The 23,035-nt window shown below is 40.9% G+C and overlaps 1 protein-coding gene across 6 annotated transcripts in view; it reads right to left on the bottom strand.

Moving 5' to 3' along the window:
* LOC128694432 (serpin B6) overlaps nucleotides 1-23,035 on the bottom strand; it is a 139,972-nt gene that overhangs the window by 89,594 nt on the left and 27,343 nt on the right. For 4 of the 6 annotated variants that reach the window (XM_053784539.2, XM_053784540.2, XM_070097930.1 and 1 more), the window contains exons 1-3: nucleotides 21,802-21,898; nucleotides 17,364-17,512; nucleotides 15,259-15,441 (exon numbers count right to left, since the gene is read on the bottom strand). In XM_053784539.2, coding sequence (XP_053640514.2) covers nucleotides 15,259-15,441; nucleotides 17,364-17,447 — 267 coding nt within the window. In that variant the 5' untranslated portion in view covers nucleotides 17,448-17,512; nucleotides 21,802-21,898. Of the gene's footprint in view, nucleotides 1-15,258; nucleotides 15,442-17,363; nucleotides 17,513-18,234; nucleotides 18,355-21,801; nucleotides 21,899-23,035 lie in introns of those variants that run through there. The other 2 variants (XM_053784538.2, XM_070097931.1) reach the window with 2 other exon arrangements.

Genomic DNA, 23,035 nt, shown 5'->3' with positions numbered 1-23,035 from the left:
CACACACCCAAAAGTATTAACAAAACATACATTTTTTAGAGATTAAACATAGATTTACATACAGAAAAGAATGACAAATCAATATAAAGCAATAATAAAATGTATAAATGAACATTTAACATCACACTTACCCTTACTGAAGACTCTTGTTGGTGTATGGAAGATGGGAGGAGGGGAGAGGGAGAAGTTACTATTGTCTGGAAGGGGAATCCCCTTCCATAGAGACTTTAGGTACTGTGTCCTTATCTGGGGTTACTTCCCTTCCTTGTTTTTTAATGGCACTAGGACCAGGTTGAGAGTCACTGGACCCCTGTTGCACAAAAAAACTGTTCCAGAGAGGTCTGTTTCTGGCCTAAAATGGGACAAGGCATTGTCATTGAACATGTTGCAGACACAGCCTGCAACAGCTTTGTTAGGGTGACATTTCTCCACAAAACTTTGCAGCTCATTCCACTTTGCACAAATGTCCTTAATCACTGAAGAAGGCACCTTCTTCCCTCTCTCTTCCTCTTCCTCCTCTGAAGCAATTTCCTCAGCTGTGGTCTGTTGCTGTTCCAGATGAAGGTCTTGCAGCTCTTCAGTGGTTAGCTCTTCACTGTGGTCATCCACCAACTCTTCCACATCCTGGCCACTCACATCCAACCCCATGGATTTCCCCAAAGTTACAATAGATTCCACAACAGGCATAGGGTTGTCAGGTGTGTGTGGGGAAGTACCCTGGCTGGTGTGTGGGGAAGTGCCCTGGCTGGTGTGTGGGGAAGTATCCTTGCTGGTGTGCAGGGAAGTGCCCTGGCTGGTGTGGGGAAGTACCCTGTCTGGTGTATGGGGAAGTACCCTGGCTGGTGTGTAGGGAAGTACCCTGGCTGGTGTGTGGGGAAGGCTGGTGTGTGTGGGGAAGTACCCTGGCTGGTGTGTGTGGGGAAGTACCCTGGCTGGTGTGTTCTTTCTTGAATTCTATCGTGTTTCTCGCCTTCTTTACCAAAGGGCTGGCACTAGCAGCTTTCTTTGGGTACATGGTGGCTTATTTAGCAGTCACACACAGAACAACAAGTGCAAAAAACAATGTTTTTTTTTATTATTAACACATCGGCCGATTCCCACCAAGGCAGGGTGGCCCAAAAAAGAAAAACTTTCATCATCATTCACTCCATCACTGTCTTGCCAGAGGGGTGCTTTACACTACAGTTATAAAACTGCAACATTAACACCCCTTCTTCAGAGTGTAGACACTGTACTTCCCATCTCCATGACTCAAGTCCGGCCTGCCGGTTTCCCTGAATCCCTTCATAAATGTTACTTTGCTCACACTCCAACAGCACGTCAAGTATTAAAAACCATTTGTCTCCATTCACTCCTATCAAATACGCTCACGCATGCCTGCTGGAAGTCCAAGCCCCTCACACACAAAACCTCCTTTACCCCCTCCCTCAAACCCTTCCTAGGCCGACCCCTACCCCACCTTCCTTCCACTACAGATTTATACACTCTCGAAGTCACTTTGTTTTGTTCCATTCTCTCTACATGTCCTAACCACCTCAACAATCCCTCCTCAGCCCTCTGGATAATTGTTTTGGTAATCCCACACCTTCTCCTAATTTCCAAACTACGAATTCTCTGCATTATATTCACACCACACATTGCCATCAGACATGACATCTCCACTGCCTCCAGCCTTCTCCTTGTTGTAACATTCATTAGCCATGCTTCACGCCCATACAAGAGTGTTGGTACAACTATACTCTCATACATTCCCCTCTTTGCTTCCACGGACAAAGCTCTTTGTTTCCAAAGACTCCTAAGTGCACCACTCACCCTTTTCCCCTCATGAATTCTATGATTCACCTCATCCTTCATAGACCCATCTGCTGATACATCCATTCCTAAATATCTGAATACACTCACCTCCTCCATACTCTCTCCCTCCAATCTGATATCCAATCCTTTGTCACCTAATCTTTTTGTTATCCTCATAACCTTAATCTTTCCTATATTCACTTTTAATTTTATTATTTTACATACCCTACCAAATTCATCCACCAACCTCTGCAACTTCTCTTCAGAATCTCCCAAAAGCACAGTGTCATCAGCAAAGAGCAACTGTGACAACTCCCACTTTGTGTTTGATTCTTTATCTTTTAACTCCACACCTCTTGCCAAGACCTTAACATTCACTTCTCTTACAACCCCATCCATAAATATATTGAACAACCATGGTGACATCACACATCCTTGTCTAAGGCCTACTTTTACTGGGAAATAATCTCCCTCTCTCCTACATACTCTAACCTGAGCCTCACTATCCTCGTAAAAACTCTTCACTGCTTTCAGTAACCTACCTCCTATACCATACACCTGCAATATCTGCCACATTGCCCCCCTATCCACCTTGTCATATGCCTTTTCCAAATCCATAAATGCCACAAAAGCCTCTTTACCCTTATCTAAATACTGTTCACATATATGTTTCACTGTAAACACTTGGTCTACACACCCCCTACCTTTCCTAAAGCCTCCTTGTTCATCTGCTATCCTACTCTCCGTCTTACTCTTAATTCTTTCAATAATAACTCTACCATACACTTTACCAGGTAAACTCAACAGACTTATTCCCCCTATAATTTTTGCACTCTTTTATCCCCTTTGCCTTTATACAAAGGAACTATGAATGCTCTCTGCCAATCCCTAGGTACCTTACCCTCTTCCATACAGTTATTAAATAAAAAAAATACTTGTATGTCAATGTGTGTTTTATGAATATGTATTTATGTGTGTTTCTGTTAATAATTGATAATAATAGCACCAACCACTCCAAAACTACATATCCTCCTGCTTTTAACATTTCTATCTTTATCCCATCAATCCCAGCTGCCTTAGCCCCTTTTATTCTACCCACTGTCTCATGAACTTCCCCCACACTCACAACTGGCTCCTCCTCACTCCTACAAGATGTTATTCCTCCTTGACCTATACACAAAATCACATCTTCCCTATCTTCATCAACATTTAACAATTCCTCAAAATATTCCCTCCATCTTCCCGATACCTCTAACTCTCCATTTAATAACTCTCCTCTCCTATTTTTAACTGTCAAATCCATTTGTTTCCTAGGCTTCCTCAACTTATTAATCTCACTCCAAAACTTTTTCTTATTTTCAACAAAATTTGTTGATAACATCTCACCCACTCTCTCATTTGCTCTCTTTTTACATTGCTTCAGCACTCTCTTAACCTCTCTTTTTCTCTCCATATACTCTTCCCTCCTTGCATCACTTCTACTTTGTAAAAACCTCTCATATGCTAACTTTTTCTCCCTTACTACTCTCTTTACATTATCATTCCACCAATCGCTCTTCTTCCCTCCTGCACCCACTTTCCTGTAACCACAAACTTCTGCTGAACACTAACACTACATTCTTAAACCTACCCCATACATCTCCGACCCCATTGCCTATACTCTCACTAGCCCATCTACCCTCCAATAGCTGTTTATATCTTACCCTAACTGCCTCCTCTTTTAGTTTATACACCTTCACCTCTCTAAAAACAATGTATTACAGTGGACCCTCGACCAACTATGGCATTGATTATTGATAAATCCGACTAGCGATACATTTTATCGCAAAAATTTTGCCTCGACTAGTGCTAAAAAACCCGACCAACGCTATTCGTTCCATTTGAGATGCGTCCACTTTGGCCTGAGCGCACCTCACTTGTCCCATGGGTGCCAGTGTTTACAAGCCAGCCAGCCATCGCGGTCGCTTCCAAACATACAATTGGAACATTTCATATTATCACAGCCTTTGTAGTGATTGCACCTGCAAAATAAGTCACCATGGGCCCCAAGAAAGCTTCTAGTGCCAACCCTACAGCAAAAAGGGTTAGAATTACTATGGAGATGAAGAAAGAGATCACTGCTAAGTATGAGAGTGGAGTGCACATCTCCGAGCTGGTCAGGTTGTATAGTAAACCCCAATCAACCATCGCTACTATTGTGGGCAAGAAAACGGCAATCAAGGAAGCTGTTCTTGCCAAAGGTGCAACTATGTTTTCGAAACTGAGATGGCAAGTGATAGAAAATGTTGAGAGACTCTTATTGGTGTGGATAAACGAAAAACAGATAGCAGGAGATAGCATCTCTCAAGCGACCATATGTGAAAAGGCTAGGAAGTTGCATGACGATTTAATTAAAAAAATGCCAGCAACTAGTGGTGATGTGAGTGAATTTAAGGCCAGCAAAGGTTGGTTTGAGAGATTTAAGAAGCGTAATGGCATTCATAATGTGATAAGGCATGGTGAGGCTGCCAGTTCGGACCACAAAGCAGCTGAAAAATATGTGCATGAATTCAAGGAGTACATAGACAGTGAAGGACTCAAACCTGAACAAGTGTTTAATTGTGACGAAACAGGCCTGTTTTGGAAGAAAATGCCAAGCAGGACCTACATTACTCAGGAGGAAAAGGCACTCCCAGGACATAAGCCTATGAAAGATAGGCTTACTCTGTTGATGTGTGCCAATGCTAGTGGTGACTGCAAAGTAAAGCCTTTATTGGTGTATCACTCTGAAACTCCCAGAGTGTTCAGGAAAAACAATGTCCTCAAGGCTAATTTGTGTGTACTGTGGAGGGCAAACACTAAGGCATGGGTCACTAGGGACTTTTTCTATGACTGGTTACACCATGCATTTGCCCCCACTGTGAAAAATTACCTAACTGAAAAGAAATTAGACCTGAAGTGCCTCCTGGTATTAGACAATGCTCCTGGTCATCCTTCAGACTTGGCAGAGCGACTTTCTGTGGAAATGAGCTTCATTAAGGTGAAGTTTTTGCCTCCTAATACCACTCCTCTCCTGCAGCCCATGGACCAGCAGGTCATTTCCAACTTCAAGAAACTGTACACAAAAGCTATGTTTGAAAGGTGCTTTGTAGTGACCTCAGAAACTCAACTGACTCTAAGAGAGTTTTGGAAAGATCACTTTACCATTCTCAATTGTGTAAACATTATAGGTAAGGCTTGGGAGGAAGTGACTAAGAGGACCTTGAACTCTGCTTGGAAAAAACTGTGGCCAGAATGTGTAGACAAAAGGGATTTTGAAGGGTTTGAGGCTAACCCTGAGAATCCTATGCCAGTTGAGGAATCCATTGTGGCACTGGGGAAGTCCTTGGGGTTGGAGGTTAGTGGGGAGGATGTGGAAGAGTTGGTGGAGGAGGACAGCTGATGAGCTGCTAGATCATCTTCATCAGCATGAGGCCAGACCTGAGGAAACTGCTTCGGAGGAGGGGATAGAGAAATTGAAGAAGTTGCCTACTTCTAAGATTAAGGAAATCTGTGCAATGTGGCTTAAAGTGCAAACCTTTATGGATGAAAATCACCCTGACACAGATACTGCAAGCCTTGTTGGCAACCTGTACAATGACAATGTTGTGAAACACTTTAGAAATGTCATAAAGGAACGGGAGGTACAGGCCTCTATGGACAGATATGTTGTGCGACAGAAGTCCAGTGACTCTCAAGCTGGTCCTAGTGGCATTAAAAGAACAAGGGAAGTAACCCTGGAAAAAGAGTGGCTACCTCAAGTCCTAATGGAAGGGGATTCCCCTTCTAAACACTAAGAAGATCCATACTCTCCCCTCCTCCCATCCCATCAATCATCACCAGATCTTCAATAAAGGTAAGTGTCATGTAACTGTGCATGTCTTCTTCAGTTTGTGTGTATTAAAATTAATATTTCATGTGGTAAAATTTTTTTTTTCAATACTTTGGGGTGTCAGGAATGGATTAATTTGATTTCCATTATTTCTTATGGGGAAAATTAACTCGATTATTTTGATTAACGATGAGCTCTCAGGAACGGATTAATATCGCTGGTCGAGGGTTCACTGTATTATGAAATGTTTCATATGAATGCATGGGGTGATGGTCACTCGCCAAGAAACAATGCCAGACTGACTCAATGATGTGTGGGAGGGTTTGTGTGCGCACGGCCCACTGAGACATGTTCCGTACGACCGTTGAATTCAGAGGGAAATCCCGAAAATAGAGGCTATATTTTGATGAAAAAAGTTGCCGATTATCGAAATTCAAGACTCATGAAATTAGAGGTATTACTGTATGTGTAAATCATTCAGATCTACATTGGGATCCTTCCAGTACTCTGCACAGCCCAGTCTTGTACAGAGAATCTCCAATGAACAAAAAAGTTGCATTTATTAATTTCATTTGTAACCTGAATGCTTGTAACTTTGAGCCCATTTTACCACAGAGGCCTGTAGTATAAAAAATCATAAGCTTCCTTTAACCCTTTCAGGGTCGGCAGGCCCTCTCAGAGACTTGTCCTCAGGGTCACCCAAATTTCAAAAAAAAAAAAAAAAAAAAAAAAATTCTTATGAAAAGATAGTTTTTTTTTTTTCTAAACATTATAGGCTAAACAAAAAAATTTTACCATCAATACTTACCGAGATATGGAGGCGTGAAGTTTACACAAAATGCCTGATATATGGTATCATCGCCGACTGCCATCACCCGGTACTGTTTTATTTAGTTTTTTATGTACTATTTTCTATTTTTTTTTTAATTTTTTTTTTCCAAGTAACTTTTATGACCTGTGAGACCAATATGAGCACTATTTTGTAAGTTATTTCTTTTTCTATACTACACAATAACTGCATGAACACTATTGTCACTGTTTTGTTTACAGAAAATATTTACACAAACAAACGATATGAAATGTTGTTTACAGTATTACTATTTTTCTATATTTTATATACACATATACATTCACAGGATAATGTTTCTAGAAGTTCTGCAGCCTGTGGAAGTCTTTGAAACATGGTGTCATGCACAGTGGTGTTTTACGCTCCTCACACATAAAACCAGTGTCTCTGCGTTGTTGTAGGCGTTTTTTTGTATGTGCACAGACGTAACACCTCTTCTGAGCCTTTTTCTTGAAAGCAGTAGCAGGCAGTTTTACTAGGAAGTGATCACCATGCTTCAGACAAGAAGGTAGTTGTTGATAATTTAGTGGGTGGCCTATTGCCGGTGTTGTTCCTTGGTACTACTTGAATACTATTTGTCTGATGACAGACAAACAGAATTCACCATATGGTGGTTTGTTTCTGGTCCTCATCTTATACATATTATAAGCACTGAGCATGGAAATGTCCAGAAGATGGAAAGAGAGTTTTATGTACCACTTATAACTCTTGCAAACACAATCAGCAAACCCAATCTGCATGTCACATTTGTCCACTGAGCGCATATTGAGGGTGTAATCAATCACAGCTGCAGGTTTTAGAATGGGTTCATTGCTTTCTCTATGCTGCCTGCCAGTGTCTGCCATTTCATTAGGGTGAACTGATGACAACAGTGTGACATCTCGTTTGTCATGCCACCGAAATGCCATGATGTCATTGGCAGCAAACGCCTGCACCTCACCTCTACGAGTGCCAGCGTCAAACCTGGGCATATGCTTACGATTTGCACGCACTGTGCCACACACATCTGTCATGTTCACTCGCAAAAAATCACTGAGTGAGGAGCTTGTGTACCAGTTATCAGTATATAATATATGCCCTTTACCAAGGTATGGTTCTTTACCAAGGTATGGTTCTATCATTGTTCTAACCACATCATCAGAGATGCTCAATAACTTCCTGGTATTTTGCAATGTATAACTTCCAGTGTACACAATAATATCCAATACCAGACCACTGTAACAATCACAAAGCACAAACAACTTTATACCAAAGCGTTTCCTCTTGCTTGGTATGTACTGCTTGAAAGAGAGTCTTCCTTTGAACAGAATCAATGACTCGTCAATTACAAGCTTCCTGAAGGGATAAAAATACATACTGAATTTCTCTTTCAGATACACAAACACATTCCTAATCTTATATAACCTGTCGTTTCTGTCAGGCCTGGTTTTGTCTGAGAAGTGAAGCATACGTAACAGTAGCACAAATCGATTCACTCCCATTATATCACTGAAACCTGGGGTTGCAATCAGGCGGTCTGTTGGCCAGTATGATTTCACACTGTGCTTATACACATGTGGCATAAGCATTATTGTGGCAAAGAAAAGATACATCTCAGCTACAGTTGTCTCCTTCCACTGGTGTAGACGTGATTTTGGTGAAAGTGATGTGTTTGCCATGGTGTACTCATAGTATCTGTTGCTTTCCCTGACAATAATTTCCATCAGGGGTTCGTCAAAGAATAACTCGAAACATTCCAGTTCAGTGGCATTGTTCCCCAGTGTACAACATGGCCATATTCAACTTTGGCTTTCATCAACCTGGTGGGTATTTGGAGCAAAACTGAGCTTCCTGCCAATCCCAGGTGTGGTCTGCTGGTGGGTACTGGACACTGACAGGTGGTTGTGGTTTACCTGGAGAGAGTTCCGGGGGTCAACGCCCTCGCGGCCCAGTCTGTGACCAGGCCTCCTGGTGAATCAGAGCCTGATCAACCAGGCTGTTACTGCTGGCTGCATGCAAACCAACGTACGAGCCACAGCCCGGCTGATCAGGAACCGACTTTAGGTGCTTGTCCAGTGCCAGCTTGAAGACTGCCAGGGGTCTGTTGGTAATCCCCCTTATGTATGCTGGGAGGCAGTTGAACAGTCTCGGGCCCCTGACCCTTATTGTATGGTCTCTTAACGTGCTAGTGACACCCCTGTTTTTCATTGGGGGGATGTTGCATCGTCTGCCAAGTCTTTTGCTTTCGTAGTGAGTGATTTTCGTGTGCAAGTTCGGTACTAGTCCCTCTAGGATTTTCCAGGTGTATATAATCGTGTATCTCTCCTGCCTGCATTCCAGGGAATACAGGTTCAGGAACCTCAAGCGCTCCCAGTAACTGAGGTGTTTTATCTCCGTTATGCGAGCTGTAAAGGTTCTCTGTACATTTTCTAGGTCAGCAATTTCACCTGCCTTGAAAAGTGCTGTTAGTGTGCAGCAATATTCCAGCCTAGATAGAACAAGTGACCTGAAGAGTGTCATCATGGGCTTGGCATCCCTAGTTTTGAAGGTTCTCATTATCCATCCTGTCATTTTTCTAGCAGATGCGATTGATACAATGTTATGGTCCTTGAGGTGAGATCCTCCGACATGATCACTCCCAGGTCTTTGACGTTGGTGTTTCGCTCTATTTTGTGGCCAGAATTCGTTTTGTACTCTGATGAAGATTTAATTTCCTCGTGTTTACCATATCTGAGTAATTGAAATTTCTCATCATTGAACTTCATATTGTTTTCTGTAGCCCACTGAAAGATTTGGTTGATGTCCGCCTGGAGCCTTGCAGTGTCTGCAATGGAAACACTGTCATGAAGATCTGGGTGTCATCTGCAAAGGAAGACACGGTGCTGTGGCTGTCATCCTTGTCTATGTCAGATATGAGGATGAGGAACAAGATGGGAGTGAGTACTGTGCCTTGTGGAACAGAGCTTTTTACCATAGCTGCCTCGGACTTTACTCTGTTGACTACTACTCTCTGTGTTCTGTTAGTGAGGAAATTATAGATCCATCGACCGACTTTTCCTGTTATTCCTTTAGCATGCATTTTGCTCGCTATTACGCCATGGTCACACTTGTCGAAGGCTTTTGCAAAGTCTGTATATATTACATCTGCATTCTTTTTGTCTTCTAGTGCATCTAGGACCTTATCGTAGTGATCCAATAGTTAAGACAGACAGGAGAGACCTGTTCTAAACCCATGTTGCCCTGGGTTGTGTAACTGATGGGTTTCTAGATGGGTGGAGGTTGTGGTTGTGGAGGCTGGTGTGGTGGGTGGGTGGGGGATGGTGGCCTTCGTTGTAGACCAGCTGAGGCAGCGGCGTGGGTGGCAGCGTGGGTGGCAGCGTGGGTGGCAGCGTGGGTGGCAGCATGGCCCACTGCTGGTGCCTCACAGCCGGCACCACCACTACCACCACCTTGCATTTTTTCCATCCCAAATGCAACACTATCATCGTCATTTTCACTATCTGTTCCTGTTGTACAGCCATGGGATGTACTCCGAGATGTACTCCTTCCCCTTTGAATAGCATATGGCACACTACCAGAGCGCATATATCGTCGTATATACTGATGCTTCACTGGAGAATATTCCACTTCACTATCACTACAAGAACTGGTTTCAAGAGCTTGTAGTTCATATTCACTATCACTATCATCACCAATGCTCACATCTGAGTCCGGGATTTGGGAAAATAGGAGTTTCCTCTTTGATTCTGGTACAACTGAACATGAACAAGACGGCCCAGCAACAGAGGTGGAAGGCTGAGGGTCGTCTGGGTTTTTCTCACTATTACCAATATTCTGGTTATTAGTTTCGGTCACAACCTCACCAAAACCTTGAAACTCATCTTCATTGGCACTTCCATCTGTATTAGAACTGTCACTGGGGAACAAAAGTGTCCCAGTTTGCCGAGGAGTGAGGAGCTTCTTACCGCAAGGCATGGTGAACAAGGTCTACTAAAATGGCGTTCCCACAATGCGCCACTGGGTCCCAAATTTTTTTTCTACCACGCACACCGACCACACACACCCATTCTCTCACACCTAGGCCTACCAACCTTTTCCCGCGAGATTTGAAGGCGCTAGAATTTATGCGTAATAGTACGTCAAAAACCCTAGCGCGTAAGCCGTACTAGTACGGCCGAAACCCTGAAAGGGTTAAAGATAGAGTATATAAACTTAACCCTTTGACTGTTTCGGTCGTATATATACATCTTACGAGCCACTGTTTTTGACGTATATATAATATACTCATAAATTCTAGTGGCTTCAAATCAAGCAGGAGAAAGCTGGTAGGTCCACATGTGAGAGAATGGGTCTGTGTGGTCAGTGTGCACCATATAAAAAAAAATCTTGCAGCACGCAGTGCATGATAAGAAAAAAAAAACTCCGACCATTGTTTTTTAATTAAAATACTGACTTTGTGGTCTATTTTCGTATAGTATTTATGATTGTATTCTCTTTGTTTTTTTGGTCTCATTTGATAGAATGGAAAACATGTTATAGAAATGGAGGTGATTTTTGATTGGTTTTATTATAAAAAGAACCTGGAAATGGAGCTCAAAGTAGGGGAAATGTTTGATTTTTGCCAATGTTCAAAAGTAAACAAATGATGTCATTGTCCAATAAATGTCCAACTAGCCATTCTAATATGCAGTCATGAATGGGCTGACATTATTTATACAATTATTACAATATTGCAGTAGTCTGCATAACAGCAAATCTTCTATTTTTTGTTTGAATAAAATTTCAAAATAGAAAGCAAGAGTAGTATCAGAGGGACCTGGAGACGTGACTGATGAACAAAGAAAATGTTATTTTAGAGCCAGGAATGTCTGCATTGTTCATTCTGGACCCTATTTTGAAATTGTTATATTTTTTAATTTTTGTGAAATTGGCCAAATTGCAAATGTCTGACCATGTTATTGGGTAGTTGAAATCGGTAAATGGGCAGTTTCTTGTACTCAATCAATAGAAAAAATGGAGTTCTAAAGAAATAGCTATGAGTTTGGTAGACTAGAACAACAGAATTAGCCGAAAATAGGGCTCAAAGTGGACAAAATTGCCGATTCGTAAATATCGCCGAGGTCGCTAACTTCGCGAGAGCGTAAATCCGTCAGTTTTCCATCAAATTTCGTTCTTTTGGTGTCATTACCATCATGAAAAGATTATTATTTCATAAGAAAAAATCTTTTTTTTTTTTTTAATTTTTGCAACACCAGGAGACACCTCAGGATTTGGGGGTTGCGATAGTCAAGGGGTTAATTATAGTAATATCTTATCATGCCTATTTAATGGAAAATTATGTGAGGTACTGTACCAGTAACATTGTCGACAGAGAACAACCTTCCTTCTCTCACACCAACCAATCTGAATTATTAAATCTATAATTCTACACCAATCTTTACCAAATTGTTCCAAGTCCATGACACATAAATAAGCAAACAAATACAAAACATAAATCAACTGATAAAAACATAATACGTACAGAGAAACATTGTTTGAAGGTTCACACCTGTGTGCTGACTCTTGTAAAAAATTGGCCCCATTCTTGAAAAATTGTTCACAACCAGAATGGTCTTCAGTAGAGAAAAACTTTGCAGTTTTGCATATCAGTATTGCAGATTGCTGCTGCTGCTATATGCAATACAACAATAAAATGTGTGTAAACTGATGAGAGTGACATTAGGACTCTGCTGGCAAACCTGTCACTGTCAAGCATCATACCTGGTATATTTTCCATTACAACTTGTTTTACAGACTATCACACAGTGAAACGCATAAAATGGCAGCCAACTTACATGTAGCATAATGGAAATACTGTACTGTACTTCAGATACAGTACCTGTGAAAAAACAAACAATTAACAAATATTTTGTGTTAGTAATGTACTGTAATGTATTGGTAGATAAAAGACTGTTGAGTAGACTTCAGGATGTACATGTTTATAGAGGGGCCACAGATATATCAGATCACTTTCTAGTTGTAGCTACACTGAGAGTAAAAGGTAGATGGGATACAAGGAGAATAGAAGCATCAGGGAAGAGAGAGGTGAAGGTTTATAAACTAAAAGAGGAGGCAGTTAGGGTAAGATATAAACAGCTATTGGAGGATAGATGGGCTAATGAGAGCATAGGCAATGGGGTCGAAGAGGTATGGGGTAGGTTTAAAAATGTAGTGTTAGAGTGTTCAGCAGAAGTTTGTGGTTACAGGAAAGTGGGTGCAGGAGGGAAGAGGAGCGATTGGTGGAATGATGATGTAAAGAGAGTAGTAAGGGAGAAAAAGTTAGCATATGAGAAGTTTTTACAAAGTAGAAGTGATGCAAGGAGGGAAGAGTATATGGAGAAAAAGAGAGAAGTTAAGAGAGTGGTGAAGCAATGTAAAAAGAGAGCAAATGAGAGAGTGGGTGAGATGTTATCAACAAATTTTGTTGAAAATAAGAAAAAGTTTTGGAGTGAGATTAACAAGTTAAGAAAGCCTAGAGAACAAATGGATTTGTCAGTTAAAAATAGGAGAGGAGCGTTATTAAATGGAGAGTTAGAGGTATTGGGAAGATGGAAGGAATATTTTGAGGAATTGTTAAATGTTGATGAAGATAGGGAAGCTGTGATTTCGTGTATAGGGCAAGGAGGAATAACATCTTGTAGGAGTGAGGAAGAGCCAGTTGTGAGTGTGGGGGAAGTTCGTGAGGCAGTAGGTAAAATGAAAGGGGGTAAGGCAGCCGGGATTGATGGGATAAAGATAGAAATGTTAAAAGCAGGTGGGGATATAGTTTTGGAGTGGTTGGTGCAATTATTTAATAAATGTATGGAAGAGGGTAAGGTACCTAGGGATTGGCAGAGAGCATGCATAGTTCCTTTGTATAAAGGCAAAGGGGATAAAAGAGAGTGCAAAAATTATAGGGGGATAAGTCTGTTGAGTGTACCTGGTAAAGTGTATGGTAGAGTTATAATTGAAAGAATTAAGAGTAAGACGGAGAATAGGATAGCAGATGAACAAGGAGGCTTTAGGAAAGGTAGGGGGTGTGTGGACCAGGTGTTTACAGTGAAACATATAAGTGAACAGTATTTAGATAAGGCTAAAGAGGTCTTTGTGGCATTTATGGATTTGGAAAAGGCGTATGACAGGGTGGATAGGGGGGCAATGTGGCAGATGTTGCAAGTGTATGGTGTAGGAGGTAGGTTACTGAAAGCAGTGAAGAGTTTTTACGAGGATAGTGAGGCTCAAGTTAGAGTATGTAGGAAAGAGGGAAATTTTTTCCCAGTAAAAGTAGGCCTTAGACAAGGATGTGTGATGTCACCGTGGTTGTTTAATATATTTATAGATGGGGTTGTAAGAGAAGTAAATGCGAGGGTCTTGGCAAGAGGCGTGGAGTTAAAAGATAAAGAATCACACACAAAGTGGGAGTTGTCACAGCTGCTCTTTGCTGATGACACTGTGCTCTTGGGAGATTCTGAAGAGAAGTTGCAGAGATTGGTGGATGAATTTGGTAGGGTGTGCAAAAGAAGAAAATTAAAGGTGAATACAGGAAAGAGTAAGGTTATGAGGATAACAAAAAGATTAGGTGATGAAAGATTGAATATCAGATTGGAGGGAGAGAGTATGGAGGAGGTGAACGTATTCAGATATTTGGGAGTGGACGTGTCAGCGGATGGGTCTATGAAAGATGAGGTGAATCATAGAATTGATGAGGGAAAAAGAGTGAGTGGTGCACTTAGGAGTCTGTGGAGACAAAGAACTTTGTCCTTGGAGGCAAAGAGGGGAATGTATGAGAGTATAGTTTTACCAACGCTCTTATATGGGTGTGAAGCGTGGGTGATGAATGTTGCAGCGAGGAGAAGGCTGGAGGCAGTGGAGATGTCATGTCTGAGGGCAATGTGTGGTGTGAATATAATGCAGAGAATTCGTAGTTTGGAAGTTAGGAGGAGGTGCGGGATTACCAAAACTGTTGTCCAGAGGGCTGAGGAAGGGTTGTTGAGGTGGTTCGGACATGTAGAGAGAATGGAGCGAAACAGAATGACTTCAAGAGTGTATCAGTCTGTAGTGGAAGGAAGGCGGGGTAGGGGTCGGCCTAGGAAGGGTTGGAGGGAGGGGGTAAAGGAGGTTTTGTGTGCGAGGGGCTTGGACTTCCAGCAGGCATGCGTGAGCTTGTTTGATAGGAGTGAATGGAGACAAATGGTTTTTAATACTTGACGTGCTGTTGGAGTGTGAGCAAAGTAACATTTATGAAGGGATTCAGGGAAACCGGCAGGCCGGACTTGAGTCCTGGAGATGGGAAGTACAGTGCCTGCACTCTGAAGGAGGGGTGTTAATGTTGCAGTTTAAAAACTGTAGTGTAAAGCACCCTTCTGGCAAGACAGTGATGGAGTGAATGATGGTGAAAGTTTTTCTTTTTCGGGCCACCCTGCCTTGGTGGGAATCGGCCGGTGTGATAATATATAAAAAAATAATAATGTACTGTAATAAAATTATTACAACTCATTTCTTGTTCCCACTCAGTATCAATACAGGTGAGATTTTATGGTACATTTAAAGTTGCAAATTTTCATATGATGTCTTGGAGGCAATTCCTTTATACACTTCAATATATCAACTGTACAATTAGAAAGATTACTAGACAGAAATAAATTGTTAAAGCCTAATAATAAAGTTTCCTAAACTCAACAATAAAGATCCCCAGACAATGAAAAAAAAAAATGAATACTGGTAAGACTCATGAATAAAGATTCCTAGACAAAGTAAGAAAGTTACATACCTTCAGATCTGCGATAATATCATGGAAGGCATTATGGATTGCTTCCTTATCCTTGGATAGATGCATAACTGAACGCATCTCAGTCTCAGTATTGCCAGCAGCCCCACCATAGGTCATTCCCAAGGCAGTCATTATACTGAAGGGGGAAAAGAAAAGATTTCCCGAACTCTTCTGGGCCAGTTTCTGTCAGGGGAAAAAATCCCTAAGAATAAGTATTTTAACTTATTTATTGTCTGAGGAATGCCAATTTCATGAGTAATATTTTTGGCTTTAAAACACTAGCAATAATCACATGAAATAGGAAAGGCACAGAGTATGAGTTTGTTTATATACCCCTTCAATGGAAAGTGCTTTGATGTTAGTGAAGGGCTCGATCTAGAAAGTGGAACTATCTTTGAATTATCATATAAAACCTCATTACTTTCCATTCCATAGGTGCTATATAACATTATGCTGTACAACTGGTGCTGTACAACTTATGCAGTACAACTGTTACTGTACAATATGTGCTGTCAGACTTACCCATGAGGGAAAGTAGAGGGGGTAAGGGGTGTCCTAGGAAAAACTGGAGGGAGGCTAAAGGGCTTGGACATTCAACAAGCATGTGCAAGCATGTTAGATAAGGGCAAGTGATGTTTACGACGTGAATTGCTGTTGTAGTGTGAGCAAGGTAACATTTATGAAGAGATTCAGGGAAACCAGTTAGCCAAATTTGGGTCCTGGAGGTGAGAAGTACAGTGTGCACTCTGAAGGAGGGGTTGCAATACTGCAGTGTGGAGGGGCATCTGAGCTGTAATGTCAGCACACTTCTGGCAAGACAGTGATAAAGTAAATGATGGTGTAAGTGTTTCTTCCTTTTCAGTTCATCCTACCTAAGTAGGATATTGCCAATGAGTTAAAGAAAAATAAGCACTACAATATTACAATTGGTTTACATCTGTATGCCTGCTAGTACTATTTGTGCATAACCTCAGTGGTACTGACTAGACCTGAGTGTCAAAAAATGGAAAACAAGAGCAATAAGATTTGTTCAGATGTTTAACCTAGAGGGTTAGCCATTCAGGATAGCCCAAGAAATTCAGTGCATCAAAGGATTATCTGTCTTCCATTAGGGGTCCTTCAATCCCCCCAGGATGCAACCCACACCAGTCGACTAACACCTAGGTACCTACTTACTGCTAGGTGAACAGGGGCAGCAGGTGTAAGGAAACACGCCCAATGCTTCCACCTGGCCGGGAATTTAACCACCGACACTCAGTGTGTGAGGCGAGAGCTTGACTTATCACTAGAGCTTATTCGTACTGTATTAGACTGAAAGATATTGTTATTGTTATTATATTCATGGTGAAGCACTAAATCTAACAAGGTCATTCAGCACCTGGGACTGGGAGATAATCTGGTTAAGATCAAATTTATTCAGATTTTTAACCTACATGATTAGCTACCCAGGTTTAATCCAGGAAAGGGAAGGATGGTTCCAATTCCTTAGCTCAAGAGGACTTAACTGGCATAAAGGTATCCCCTTGATGTGCCATAAATTATTCTTATGTCAGACAACCAATAGCTTGTCATATGTGATTTTCACATCTTAAGAGAATTAGTGTTTAAAAATCTGTCTTACCATAAGCAACTAATTACTGGTTTCCAAGGCTGTTACTGTGAAATATCAAAAGCATGACAGGACTGGCTGCACCTTTGCCAGTTATGCAGTGCCAGAAAGAAATTATGTAATTCTCTCTGATAGGACGAGTCTAGAAGCAGTTTTTTACTTACACCAGGTTCTCATAATGTTCATACAAATACACATATTTTATTTCTTTTTCTGCAGTATACAAGTAATGTAGTTTACATATAACAAAATATTGTTAGGCACAAGTTATATTTAGTTATGGAATGTTTGATTACATCCCATTCATACTGTAAGAAGTGTCATGGAGATCAAAAAAGGGATTTATAGGTACTTATGCACCTTCATGAACAAGTCTGTTATTTCTCAAGGACATTATTTCCTACTCTCCTCAACATGTTACTTACATATGAATACTTATGTGGCTCTTCTGGCATGAGACGATAATATTTGTACAAATGCATTACACATTTCTTACCACATATAAATCACGTGTAAAATTGTTCTCACTGTCAGCAAGCATGGTGACCTCTTTATGGTGTACATACTTAGAGAAAGACATGACTTTCCTTCCAAATGCTACTGGAGTCTTGATTGTTTAAGGTTAGACCACTTCCCAAGAAGACCCTGAAACCAGAGAGGATAAGATAAGATTTGGATTTTTAACCCTGGAGGGTTAGCCACCCAGAATAACCTATGAAATGACATCACTACTGTGCAGTGCCAGTCATACAGAAGAGGTACATGTTGTATTAGTGAGAAAATATATAAATAAATTACAAGTAAGTTTTATTTAGGTACAGGGACACATAAGTATAATTATCATACATAGTGTAAATTAATAATAATAATATCTTTACTTTCTGCAAGTACATGTACTGTACAAGGTATACAGTCCTAGTTGACATGAATGACATGCTACAATAAGATACTATAATAAAGAAAGCCCCTTATTATGCACAGCAGAGGATAACTCAAAAAAATTAGACAGTGACTTATGCACACAAACACATACCACAGCAAAAAGGTGGGACCAGAAGCTATGATTCGACCCCTGCAACCAAAAATAGGTAAGCACACACAAAAATATAATGAAGAGGATACAAAGATCAGTAACAAGGCAGTGACGAAATAATTACTGTGTTGATCAAAAAGAAAAAAAAACAGCAATAGGATTAAATGAGATATCAATATGGGTTTTAAAAATATATTACTGAGGAACTGAGATATCCACTTCGTGTATTTTTTTAAATTATACTTTAATAAGGACCCCAATGGAAATTAACCACTTCGACATTTTGTTGGGGTTATCCTAGGTAATTTACACAATGTACGATAATTGTACTTACCTGTACCTAAATAAACTTATTTAATGAAAACTGACAGGTGGACTCGACCTAAAACACCAGGAGAGTCAGCTGCCTCGCTCCTTGAGGCACTACACCTGCACTCCATCACCTTTTATTGGGTTATCCTTCGTTAATTTACACATAAACCGAGCTTATTTACACAAATAAATGTTTCCTCACACATAAATCCTGTTTATTTATATATAAATAAACCCTATGCTTATTTACACATTAATAAACCTTATGTTTCTTTACACAAAAATAAACCCTACATACTTTCCAAATCCTTTTTGCAAGTCTTAGTAAGATATTTTCACAATGAATGATGTATGTATTTTAAGTGTTGTTAGTGACAATATTTCTTAGTTTGTAGTTCTTTGTGTGTACCATTATATTTTATAGTATCTATGGCACGACCGCTTTTATTTGATCAAGATTAGATACAACTGAGATATCCAGCTGCTACCTTGAACACTTAACATTATTAACCATGGAATGATTTATCCTGTCATGTTCCATCACACAGGAAGATTTCCTTCCATACTCCATCACATCACACAGGAAGATTTCCTTCCATGCTCCATCACACAGGAAGATTTCCTTCCATACTCCATCACACAGGAAGATTTCCTTCCATACTCCATCACACAGGAAGATTTCCTTCCATACTCCATCACACAGGAAGATTTCCTTCCATGCTCCATCACACAGGAAGATTTCCTTCCATACTCCATCACATCACACAGGAAGATTTCCTTCCATGCTCCATCACACAGGAAGATTTCCTTACATACTCCATCACACAGGAAGATTTCCTTCCATACTCCATCACATCACACAGGAAGATTTCCTTCCATGCTCCATCACACAGGAAGATTTCCTTCCATACTCCATCACACAGGAAGATTTCCTTCCATACTCCATCACAAAGGAAGATTTCCTTCCATGCTCCATCACACAGGAAGATTTCCTTCCATACTACATCACATCACACAGGAAGATTTCCTTCCATGCTCCATCACACAGGAAGATTTCCTTCCATGCTCCATCACACAGGAAGATTTCCTTCCATACTCCATCACACAGGAAGATTTCCTTCCATACTCCATCACACAGGAAGATTTCCTTCCATACTCCATCACACAGGAAGATTTCCTTCCATACTCCATCACACAGGAAGATTTCCTTCCATGCTCCATCACACAGGAAGATTTCCTTCCATACTCCATCACACAGGAAGATTTCCTTCCATACTCCATCACACAGGAAGATTTCCTTCCATACTCCATCACACAGGAAGATTTCCTTCCATGCTCCATCACACAGGAAGATTTCCTTCCATACTCCATCACACAGGAAGATTTCCTTCCATGCTCCATCACACAGGAAGATTTCCTTCCATACTCCATCACACAGGAAGATTTCCTTCCATACTCCATCACAAAGGAAGATTTCCTTCCATGCTCCATCACACAGGAAGATTTCCTTCCATACTCCATCACATCACACAGGAAGATTTCCTTCCATGCTCCATCACACAGGAAGATTTCCTTCCATGCTCCATCACACAGGAAGATTTCCTTCCATACTCCATCACACAGGAAGATTTCCTTCCATACTCCATCACACAGGAAGATTTCCTTCCATACTCCATCACACAGGAAGATTTCCTTCCATACTCCATCACACAGGAAGATTTCCTTCCATGCTCCATCACACAGGAAGATTTCCTTCCATACTCCATCACACAGGAAGATTTCCTTCCATACTCCATCACACAGGAAGATTTCCTTCCATACTCCATCACACAGGAAGATTTCCTTCCATGCTCCATCACACAGGAAGATTTCCTTCCATACTCCATCACACAGGAAGATTTCCTTCCATGCTCCATCACACAGGAAGATTTCCTTCCATACTCCATCACACAGGAAGATTTCCTTCCATACTCCATTACACAGGAAATTTCCTTCCATACTCCATCACACAGGAAGATTTCCTTCCATACTCCATTACGCAGGAAGATTTCCTTCCATGCTCCATCACACAGGAAGATTTCCGTCATAAGATAAGATATCGTTCGGATTTTTAACCCCGGAGGGTTAGCCAGCCAGGATAACCCAAGAAAGTAAGTGCGTCATCGAGGACTGTCTAAATTATTTCCATTGGGGTCCTCAATCTTGTCCCCCAGGATGCGACCCACACCAGTCGACTAACACCCAGGTACCTATTTGCTGCTAGGTGAACAGGACAACAGGTGTAAGGAAACGCGTCGAAATGTTTCCACTCGCCTGGAATCGAACCCGGACCCTCCGTGTGTGAAGCGGGAGCTTTAGCCACCAAGCCTGAAGTTACTTTTGTGTGGAGTTTATTGCTTTACATTTTGTATGGCCTGTCATACTGAGTTAATGGGAATAATGAGTACATTATCATGTTAAACAATAAAGGTGACTTCAACTTCCGTCATCTCTGGGCAATATCAATAATTACTGCAAATTCTAACCATACAATAGAGCGGAAAAGTAATGTGAAAGACCTGGGAGTGATAATGTCAGAGGATCTCACCTTCAGAGACCACAACAATGTATCTACCTCATTCGCTAGGAAAATGATAGGATGGATAATGAGAACCTTCAAAACTAGGGATGCCAAGCCCATGATGATTCTCTTCAAATCGCTTTTTCTCTCTAGGTTGGAATACTGCTGTTCACTAACGGCCCCCTTCAAGGCTGGCGACATTGCAGACCTGGAGAGTGTACAAAGAACTTTCACGGCACACATAAGTGCAATAAAGCACCTAAACTACTGGGAACGGTTGAAGGTCCTTGATCTGTATTCCCTCGAACGCAGGCGAGAGAGATACATGATAATATACACTTGGAAGGTCCTGGAGGGATTGGTACCAAACCTGCACACGAAAAATCACTCCCTATGAAAGCAAAAGACTCGGCAGGAGATGCAACATTATCCCGATGAAAAGCAGGGGCGCCACGAGTACACTGAGACAACACAATAAGTGTCCAGGGCCCAAGACTGTTCAATTGCCTCCCAGCATACATAATGGGGCTTAACAATAGACCCCTGGCTGTCTTCAAGAAGGCACTGGACAGGCACCTAAAGTCAGTACCTGACCAGCCGGGCTGTGGTTCTTACCTCAGCTTGTGTGCGGCCAGCAGTTGATCAGATTCTGATCCACCATGAGGCCTGATCTCAGACTGGGCCGCGGGGGCGTTGACCCCCGAAACCCTCTCCAGGTAAACACAATATATATACCCTGATATATATATATATATATATATATATATATATATATATATATATATATATATATATATATATATATATATATATATATAGTATATACTGTGACTCGACCCCTGCAACCACAACTAGGCGAGTACGTACGTACGTACATACATACACACAGAGAGGGATACTTTAATGAGTAACTTAGGTATTAAAGTATATTTTTGTTTGGAGGTGAGGTTACCGTTCCGCCTTTATGACCTTTGTGTTGTCAAAATGCTTAAAATTCCATTAACCAACTAACCAAATACATTTACTCACACAAAAAGGAGTGGAGAAAGAGTGAAGAACTACTGTCAACGTGACGTAGAGCCACCAGCACCACTGCTGACACTGTCAGGCAGAGCTTCTCTAGTTCTCCTACTAACAGTGGTGCCACATACGTCCCACTTCAGTGAAAATTATACATATCACAGTCAAGATCTAATACTATCTTGTTTATTTAATATTTACCTACATATCCTAATCTTTATATTCGACTTCTAGAGGTGCATTCAAAATTTGTTTGTAATATATATACCGAACCCAGAGGTTAAAAACTATGAACGAGAGTTGAAGAAGGCAACATTACCTGACAATGGTGCAACACATACATACAGACAAAAATTTCCTCCCAATAATGTACTACTTATACACACCCACATTATGTAGATAACATCTACATCATGTTGTAATTATGTGCTGCCAAGGACACATATCTTTCATTACTAAGAATAATATTTTTTTTTTTCATGTAACCTTCAAGGAGGATGAATTACCTGTCACACCTCAGGTACTGCATCACCCCAGCGAATTTAGCTCTTCCCCATTAATATAATAAATTATATTCACGAGACCCCAATGGAAATAAGTCACTCTGTCTAACTTTTTATGGGTTATCCTAGGCTCTCTACACATATGCTGCTATGTATGATTATCTATGTAACTGTATTTATGTATACCAGAATAAACTTACAAAGAATGCTACAACGTAGCCACGTAAATCAATATTCCAGTGAGTCTTGCTGGTTATACAGCTCCAAGCACTGGCAGTCGGCCAGACATTTTCCCAGAGTTCCTGCACGATATATAATATTTCAACAACAACAGAACTTCTGTTATATTTGGTTCTTATCTTTATAATTACCTGGGTAGGAATTTCCCACCATGTTGTATCCCAGGCACTAGATTAAAGTTTATTTTTCCACTAGATGCATTTAGGCTATTGCGTGATCCATAGTTGCGTCCCCTGAGTGGCTAATTTATTATGCGCCTGCAACTCATCCTGTGAACGGAAGTGCAAAAAAAAAAAGATTACGGAAGTCACAATGGGTCTGCCAGACCCCGCTGATTATTATTATAATCATAACTAAGCGCTAAACCCAGACCCAATGAGCATTGTTACACTACTAGCAAGGAGTATTAGGAGTTTCGTATTTTGTAATTACTTAAAATAGTTGTACAGAGTACAATAAGGAATACAAAATGAGAAAGGTATCCCTGTATCCCTCTGTGC

The sequence above is a fragment of the Cherax quadricarinatus genome, chromosome 60 (assembly GCF_038502225.1).
Source record: "Cherax quadricarinatus isolate ZL_2023a chromosome 60, ASM3850222v1, whole genome shotgun sequence".
Lineage (NCBI taxonomy): Eukaryota > Metazoa > Arthropoda > Malacostraca > Decapoda > Parastacidae > Cherax > Cherax quadricarinatus.
The sequence above is the reverse complement of the archived record's forward strand: the minus strand, read 5'-3'. Positions and strand labels throughout refer to the sequence as shown.